The 9,872-nt window shown below is 35.3% G+C and overlaps 1 protein-coding gene across 1 annotated transcript; it reads left to right on the top strand.

The window, feature by feature from the left end:
- Window positions 1-6,782: 6,782 nt before the first annotated feature.
- On the top strand, window positions 6,783-7,825 carry LOC128578063 (protein Tob1-like). The gene has a single exon (XM_053580483.1). It carries the CDS (start codon window positions 6,815-6,817, stop codon window positions 7,823-7,825), a length of 1,011 nt encoding a protein of 336 aa, XP_053436458.1. The 5' UTR covers window positions 6,783-6,814.
- The last annotated feature ends 2,047 nt before the right edge of the window (window positions 7,826-9,872 follow it).

Genomic DNA, 9,872 nt, shown 5'->3' with positions numbered 1-9,872 from the left:
CAAGTGTGAATTATTTTTGGCTTAACTGCTATTTTAAAGGACTATGCTCAATGCAACTCTTCCCCTCTATGTAATACAGAGGAGATAAGGGTAGAAGGTGTTTTTTATAGCATTAAATATCTTTGATCTCTCTGTTCTGTATTACTTATTCAGTCTTATGAGATTTCCATTACATTATTGATATATTTTAGCTTCAGAGCCATATTCTTCCTTTAATTAGAATTTTCAGAAAATGTTTAAAAATAAGTTTATATTTTATTCTATCTCCAAGTTGCTACAATGTTAAATTCCAAATAGAACTCATTTTTAAGAGTCTAAATGTTATTACATTTTAATTATATGCTCTATGTATAATTACTATAAACCAAATTTATCACTTTCCCACTTCGCAAGGAATTTACTTTGAAAATGTCAAATGATATGTAATTGACCCAAATCCTTGTGGAATATGTTTGCTTCAAGCACTATTTCACCATTCTATCAGATTACATGCCACTGGACATTTAATTGGTTTATATAACTATATAAATCTCTACCCAAATAATTTAAGCCATGTCTATTAAGTTGTTCTCATTTTTACTAATGAAATTATTTACTTCAAAAGTATTTAAATGAAGTTGGTGAAGAAAAGATACATATTCCTTACAATTAGATAGCAATTTGAAGCAGATATTCCTGAATTTCAAACAGCTCACATAAGGCTTGTAAATACAGTAGCTCATGAGCCTTATCTTAAATGTATTAGCATCAATTTTCTTACCTGTTAAGATTTCTAGCAGCAATAGAAAATTAGAAGCAGATAGAATATGAGTGTCCTACATTCCTCCCTGTACTTTTTAGGAAGATGAACAACATGTTTTTTATATCTTCGACTTCTTTAGAAACAATCAAATTTTCATATCAAGGAAAATAGCTAGAAAGTAGAAATGATCACCCTAAGTGTCTTTATTAATTGACTGCTAATTACTGTATCTTGAAATAATACACTCATAGGTGGGGCATGATGGCTCATGCCTTTAGCCCTAGCACTCTGGGAATCCGAGGAGGGTGGATTGCTTGAGCTCAGGAATCTGAGACCATCCTAAGCAACAGTGAGACCCCATCTCTACTAAAGGAGGAAAAAAAACTGGTAGAGGAAAGAACTATAGAGGAAAAAAAAGAACTGGTCTTGCATGGTAGCATGTACCTGTAGTCCCACCTACTCAGGAGGCTGAGGCAACAGAATCACTTGAGCCCAAGAGTTTAAGGTTGCTATGAATTATGATGCCACAGCACTCTACCCATTGTGACAGAGTAAGACTCTCTCTAAAATGAAAGAGAAAAAAAGAAATAATACACTCATATAGGAATTATACTTGGTTTACTATCATCAGCTATCTCAGTATCCTTACTTAATTTATAATATACTATATAGAAATCCTGGTAAAGGCTAGATTCCTTCTGGGAGGAATCTATTTGATGTAACCTATCAGAGTTTTGGTGAAGATCCTACAACTTCAATTATTTTCTGACCACAGGTGTCCCGACTATTATAAGCCTAAGACTTGTTCATGTAATGTTTTATGAGAACACAATATTTCCAGACAACTTTTGTCATCAACATGAAGAAATGCTTCCTACACAATTGCTCATTCATGGCATTGGCAGAATGATGGAAAGTTCCTGAGTTGCTTTCATAAAAAACAAACAAACAAACAAACAAAAAGAACAACAACTGCGACTTACAGTTTTGTCAGTCATTAAATAGATCAAATATTTACCAGTGATAAGAAAATTCCTTCAAAATATGAATTGACTATAATCATGTTCCAGAGTCCAGAGGCATATGGTTATAAGAGTCAAACATGAGGATGTTGCAAAAAGAGTTAATAGGGTGCTGCTCTCCAGAGCTATATAAACTAGTTCTTCAAGTTCCTAACTAGGTTCCTGGAGACCATGACATGCTTTTATACTTCTTTGGGTAGTTCTTCACTTGCTCTTCCTTCTTGGGCTACATTCTATCTGGGAACATACCCAATGTTCAAAATAACATGTTTTGTCTGTGTCTGTGTCATTTCTCTTGGTTTTTACCACTCTAATGGTGACTCTTTTATTAAGATAATATTTTGGCAAGCATCTGTGTTGTGATCCACACTGTGCTATATATGTGGTTCAGTAAAAATTATTAAAGCCATATCCCTGCCCTTATAGGGTATACAAGCTGATGCATTATTTAACTTAGTGAAAAATACAGGCAAAGTGGCACAGTGGGGGAAAATGCACTTCAGTAGAATTAGAACAAACCTATATTCATTTCTCAGGTCAATTATTCATTTCGTATGCATTCAGTAAAATTTCTCTTCTCTAGGCTTGATTTCTCCTATCTCTTAAGTGAGTTAATTGGAACTAAATGCTCTTTAAACTAAATGTTCTAAATGTTCTTTAAACTCTGTATATCAACAGATTCAACACTGTTTTTAGAGGAATAATCAAATAAATCAGGATTAATTTGTTTCATTTTTGCACAAAGTTTCACTGGGAACAATGGCAGCAAAATAAATTCTGTCTAGCTCAAGGATTTCTATGGAGACTAGAAGTAGTGAGTAGCTTGTAATGGGTCCATACCTTTTTGTCTCTTCTCCCAAAAGTCACACTCCCCACCCCCACTATAGAGAAGGAGAGCTATTACTTAAAGAAATACATTTAACAATTATTTCCTTGATAAGCTGGGAACTTGCTTTGCAGGGCAAATATTTGTTGCATATGCCCTGGTAGTGAGTTTAACAGTCAAAGTTATGCAGATTTAAAATAATTTAAGTATTGAACATTGTAGAAAGGTTCTATAAATTTAAATCCCCACTCCAGCAGACTTATCTTGTGTTCACTCAGTTTCTTTGATCTTTGAAACTGGTTAAGTTAAAATATCCTGTTTTATGTGTCAGTCTAGAGAATCACTATTAGCCTCTTTCTGTTCTAAATAAGACCAACTCTATTTTAAGTTATGGGAAAAAATACCCCGGTGTATTTTATTATTCAAGATTTATGAATTCATCACAAACAGTTTAGACTTCTGATTACAAAGGCAATGTCTCATTGCATTAATCTATGCCTATTATTTACTTTATTTTTAATTTTTATTTATTCAATTTTAATTGACAAATTAAAATATATATTTATAATGTGCAACATGTTTTGAAATATATACACCTTGTTGAATGGCTGGATCACATTAATTAGCACGTGAATTATCTCATAAACTTATAATTTTTGTAGTGAAAACAAGAACACTTCTAATCTATTTTCTTTGCAATTTTCAGGAATTATAATACATTGTTGCTAACTGTAGTCACCACATTGTACAATAGATATCTTGAATTTATTCATCCTATCTAGCTGAAATTGTGTATCTTTTCACCAACATCTCCTCAACCTCTTGCTCTCCAGTATAGGTTCATTTCTGTGACCTCTATTCTGTTCCCTAGATCTTTGCGTCTGTTTTTATGCTAATATTATGCTATTTTGGCTACCATTACTGTGTATCATATATTGAAGTCAAGTAGTGTGATGCCTCCAGTTTTGTTTTTTTAGTTCAAGTTTACTGTGACTACTCAGGATGTTTTGTGCTTCCGTATTAATTTCAGATTTTTGTCTTATGTCTATGAAAAATGTCATTGGAATTTTGATAGAGATTGCATTTAATCTGTAGATCACCTTGGGTAGCATGCGCATTTTTAACAATATTAATTCTTCCAACCCATGAACATCACCCAATTTATTTGTGTTTTCAATTTCTTTCTTAAATATTTTGTAGTTTTCAGTTTATAGGTTTTTGTGTCTCCTTGGTGATGTGCCTATTTTATCTTAAATTTGAAATTGGTTTTCATATCAAAGGTTTTTTGAAACTAAATAAATTCTATGTTGTCATCTTATTTAATTTTCTTGAGAAGTTTAAATAATTATTATACCAGATACTTCAATAAATGTCGACATACTTTTGATATAATCTGTACTACAACTTTTATATCTGTTGTTATTTACTTACCATCAACTGTGTGATACTAACATCTAAAGATCTACATGACACCACAATGTGAGTGTTTTAGGCACTTAATGTCATAGTAACTTTTTATTGATATTTTACTAACAAAAGGCTAATCCAAGGGCAAGTTTCTCTTATCACATGCAGAATGGAATCAAAATTAAGTTTTGCAATAGTGAGAGTGAATTGACCAATATCATTTTGTGTCCATTGTCTTTTTTACTTAGTAGTGATGACTGGTTGATCATTTTCAATTTGGTGCTAGCACATTCTCTGGGTGACATACTGTGAAACCTGGATTGCACTCCAGTCCGGAATGTAAAGGACAAACTGGGGAAACATCTAGCCAAGTTGGAATCCTCAAAAACAAGTCAAGTATGCCAAATCTGTATGTCTGGAAGTCATGCTTGCACCAGTACTGGTAAGGAGGGAGAAAAAGCAGATGCCTATTGGAAATAGAACAAGAGATGAACTCCGCAGAAAGCAGAAGCCAGGTGAAGAAAAACAAACTTTGAATCTATCCAGTATTTCTAAAACTTAGATTTTTTTTTAATGCCTGTTATTTACTGCATGATTTCTTTATGAGTAGTTTTTCCAACTTTATTTAAGGGGAATTCCATTCCCAATGTAGAAAAAGTACAAGTGACATATAAACACATGACTTGCAAATGTTTGTTTATGACAAGAGAAATAAAATATTTTATAGCCATGAAATCTAAACTGTAGTAGATATAATTTCAAAACTTGTGACTTTATCTCATTTATTTTTCTGTCCTCAGACCTTACAAAAGTACCTGGTACTTAGTAGAATATTCAAGAATAGTTTAAGTGAACAGCAATCCTATTTACTACAATTAATAGCCCAAGATTATAAAATGGAAAATTGCAGCTATGTTTTATAGAAACCTCTAAAAATGCCCTCTACTTCTAATACATCACTTGTATATTCCACCTTTCAAGAAATTATGTTTGTAATTAGAAATTCTAAGACTCTGTGCTCCTATGAAATATTTATGAACATCTTAAGTATCTTCTGAAGCAGAACAGTCATGACAAGGACTTACAATTCTCCTAGCACTTACTAGAGGATATATAAATATTTGGTTGGTTAAAATAACACAAAACATTGAAACTCTTTAAGTTAAGGATTTTTATCTAATATTTGAACTTACTATTGTTATGAAAACTTGTTTAAAATATACAAGTAATTATTGAGGTAAGATACATACTTGAGACCTGATAATTAATGACTACAGTTTAACAATATCTAAACCTGGGAATAAAAATATAGAAAAAATACTCATACATGAATTTCAAAACATATCATGAAGTTTCTACATGCTAATGTATGTAAGAATTAGGGCTAAAGCAGACCAAGCCTTGTGTTTAAAAAATGATCCTTAGTTAAATTTCCGTATGAGGCTTTTAACCTTGAACTAGGCAAAACTTCAGTCTAGAGCAGGGACAGAACTTCTGTTCTGAGCCAGGCATCTTGAACAAATATTTTTTATAAAAGGATCCCTACCGGAATCACTGGTTTTGCTTGTGCATACTCATTCCTATCCTTAGAAAATACAACTCTGAGCTCGTGTATTACTGAGGACAGATAAGAAGTGAGATGTCCAGATATCAAATAAAAACTTATTAATATAGTTATAATAATAAAGTTTTACTTTTTAAAGGTTTGAGGACAAAGTGTCTTTTACATACAGTGTGGAATTTGACAATGCATGTCCACATATGCATGCCCACATATAGCAACGTGCTTTACTGTGTTAGTGCATAATTCTAAAGGCTTCAGATAACATTTGAAAGTTTCATGATAATGTGATTTCTGAAATCTATCTTTGAATGAGATTTTACTGTTTACAAGGAAATGTATGATATTCAGATAATGAGAAATCATAGCCACATAATAACAATTAAAACCTCAAAAGGCAAATTAACAATGAATACTATCAGAGGTCACTGCTAACTAATGAGGGCTTGTTAATGATTTCATGACCTTGAGTGATAGTCAATTTTTTTTAAAACATACCTTTCAAATATTTATAATTACTAATTCATTCTCATATCTCACTAGTGTTGCTAAAATATTCAGAAGATAGAAAGTTGGTTGTACATAGATTATTATGGTGTCCAGTATTATAAAAGGATTAGTAGTTTTGGGAAGAATACATTTCTTGGTTTGTTTTTCTAAAAATAATTTTACATTATTGGGTGAGGGGCGGGGAGGGCCGGAAATGGTTACGCCGCCCAGAGCACTGTGACGCGGGCGGGCACGCGCACCCTACGGAGGGCATGGGAGGCAGGGAGGAGACAGAAAACAGAGGCGGGGTGCGCGCCACGGCAGAAGGAGTGAAGCTCTGGCCCAGCGCGAAGAGGGCGAGTACCGGGACGCTGGGCCGGGCACGGGCTGTGTGAAGTGAACGCGCTCGCCTGAGCCCCGTCCCCACCATCCCGAGCCAGAAGCAGCGAGCTCCCGAGGCCCGCCCGAGGCCTCAGTCCTCCGCCCGGCGGCGGCCACGTCTTGCATTCGGCCAGCTCGACGCTCCGCTCCGACCCTTCGGTGTCCCCGCGCTGCCGCAGCTTTCCCTCGCCCAGCGGCGGGCTGTTGATGGAAGCAGCCCCGAAGAAGCCCGAACAAGATCAAAGATCACTCAAGGTGAAGGGTAATCTACCAATACTAACACTTTGAATGAAAATTTGTTTCCCTGCCACAAACGGAACACTTTTCTTTCTTTGTTTCTTTTTTGTGGGAGTGTTGAAACAAATTAACTTTGTGGCATAGCAGCTATGAAGCTTGAAATCCAAGTTGCACTAAATTTTATTATTTCATATTTATACAATAAGCTACCCAGGAGACGTGTCAACATTCTTGGTGAAGAGCTTGGAAGACTTCTTAAAAAGAAATATGAAGGGCACTGGTATCCTGAAAAGCCATACAAAGGATCAGGGTTTAGATGTATCCATATAGGTGAGAAAGTGGACCCCGTGATTGAACAAGCATCCAAAGAGAGTGGTTTGGACATTGATGATGTTCGTGGTAATCTGCCACAGGATCTTAGTGTCTGGATCGACCCATTTGAAGTTTCCTACCAAATTGGTGAAAGGGGACCGGTGAGAGTGCTTTATATGGATGATACTAATGAAAATGGATGTGAGTTGGATAAGGACATCAAAAACAGCTTTAACCCAGAGGCCCAGGTCTTTATGCCGGTAAATGACCCAGCCTATTTAGTGTGCAGCTCTCCATCGCCTTCCTTTGGTCACTATGCTGCTGTTAACTATGCCTTCATGCCCTGGTACGCTCAGCCTTTAACCTTTACCACCGCCACTTTTGCTGCCACCAAGTTTGGCTCTACCAAAATGAAGAATAGTGGCCGTAGCAACAAGTTTGCACGTACTTCTATCAACTTCGGCTTGAATGTGAATGACATCCTGAAGCAGAAAGCCATCACATCCTCAACTCACTCTCAGTATGGGTTTGGCCTGAGTAGCCAGCAGCAGCCACAGCAGCCACTGCCACCGCAGCACCAGCAGCAGCAGCAGCAGCAAACCTCTGCGCTTTCTCCTAATGCCAAGGAATTTATTTTTCCTCATATGCAGGGTCAAGGTAGTAGTACCGATGGAATGTTCCCAGATGAAAGCCCTCTTAACCTCAGTTCTCTCCAGTACAGTAATGCCTTTGATGTGTTTGGAACCTATGGAGGCCTCAATGAGAATTCTTTTGTAGATGGCTTGAATTTTAGCTTAAATAACATGCAGTATTCTAACCAGCAATTCCAGCCTGTTACGGCTAACTAAAAAAAATGTACAAGTTAAAATGCACCGGCCCAAGGGGGATCTCTTTTTTTTTTTTGTTTGTTTGTTTTTTCTTTCTGCCTCCTTGACATTTTTTTTAAGCTTAAAGTATGGATACATTCAAGCTTGGTTACAAAAATAAAACATGCACCATTTTTCATTGCCAAGTTATTTGAGAGTTTGAGAGTTATTTTATGCTGACTGTATATTTTAAAGTACATACTCTCAGACATGGCCTCTTATAGTACTTAAGATATAGCAAGAATATAGCTGTTTTTTTTTTATAAAAAATTGGCACTAATGAGTAGCTTTATTGGTCTTTTCTAATGGTATAATTTAATTTAGTACAAAGTTTGTAAACTATCAGAAGATATATACTGTTTTTATGACATGGTATTGCATTTATATCTTTTTACTACAGTGATCTGTGACAGCAGCATCTTCATGTTGTATTATTTTTACTGAAATTGTAAAATATCCATCTTAAAGACTTCAACCATTCTAAAAATTGTGTACAGGATATTACTTTAGTGGTGGAATTAAAATGTACACATACTTGTTTTTTAAAAAAATGTATTTTCTGGCCGGGTGTGTGGAACATGCCTGTAATCCTAGCACGCTGGGAGGCCGAGGCAGGTGGATTGCTTGAGCTCACAGGTTGGAGACCAGCCTGAGCAAGAGCGAGACCCCGTCTCCACTAAAAATAGAAAATCTGAGGCAAGAGGATCACTTAAGCCCAAGAGTTGGAGGTTGGTATGAGCTATGATGCCACAGCACTCTACCCAGGGCAACAGCTTGAGACTCTATTTCAAAATAAATAAATAAATAAATAAAAATGTATTTTCTGTTAAAGGTCTAAATATTTTTGCTATAGATTATAGAAGAAAATGTAATTGTAAACATTAATTTTGTACCTATATTAGACAATACTTGAAAAAATGTTATGAAAGTATTTTGAGTCAGTGTCTTACATGTTAAGAGGGACTGAAATAGTTTATATTAAGTTTGTATTAAAATTCTTTGAAATTGAAAAAATTTACATTATGAGTCAACTTGAAACAGAAAAATAAAGAAAAAAATAATTATTTCAAATAATGAAGGTGAAAATTTGGTTGTGTATCTTATTTTGAATAACTAATTCTCAAAATTAAACTTTTGCATTTTTCCAATTTCACTTATTAAAAAAATAAATTTAGACTGGGTGAGCCAGAAGTTGTTTTATGGAAATGCAACAGTACACAAAATGATGGACACAGTGTAAGAGTTGGGTTTTGAATAAGAATACTTATCAAACATTCACACTATATGCCTTTAACAATTATCATATTTTAAAAAATCAACAAAATAGCAAGTATTGATGATCTATGATAAAATCAATAGTGCTAATAATGCGATATGATATTCATTGGGAACCTACTAAATAAAGGTTCTATGAAAATTACTTGTTTAGACAACTTTTAAACATCACATGTTTGTAATGCACTCACTAACATTATTCATATTTTATAGTTGAAAAATCAGGTTTAAGGTTGTAGGGTAATTTGCCTAAAAACTTATAGGAAATTGGTAGCTATGTCATAATTTAAACTTAGTTTGTATTAATTCCCAAGCATGAAGAAAATACAAATAGCTGCCTTTGTCTCATCATCTGTCTTCCTACATATTCACTGCGTACAAAAACTGTTTCAAAAGATCAGTGTTGAGAGTTTTATCAATAGTGATTATGTGATTATGTTACATAGTATCTATGTGTTTACAAGGTGCCACACCTTGTAATCTGATCTCTTTTTTTTTTTTTTTTTATTTTATTTTATTTTTTTTTTGTAGAGACAGAGTCTCACTGTACCGCCCTCGGGTAGAGTGCCGTGGCGTCACACGGCTCACAGCAACCTCTAACTCCTGGGCTTACGCGATTCTCTTGCCTCAGCCTCCCGAGCAGCTGGGACTACAGGCGCCCGCCACAACGCCCGGCTATTTTTTGTTGCAGTTTGGCCGGGGCTGGGTCCGAACCCGCCACCCTCGGCATATGGGGCCGGCGCCCTACTTGCAT

This window comes from Nycticebus coucang, chromosome X (assembly GCF_027406575.1).
Source record: "Nycticebus coucang isolate mNycCou1 chromosome X, mNycCou1.pri, whole genome shotgun sequence".
Taxonomy (NCBI): Eukaryota; Metazoa; Chordata; class Mammalia; order Primates; family Lorisidae; genus Nycticebus; species Nycticebus coucang.
Note: the sequence above shows the minus strand (reverse complement) of the source record. Positions and strands in the feature narration are given on the sequence as shown.

Excerpts from the sequence above, each read along its gene's own strand:
- LOC128578063 (XM_053580483.1), top strand. The coding sequence starts at position 6,815 with ATGAAGCTTGAAATCCAAGTTGCACTAAATTTTATTATTTCATATTTA.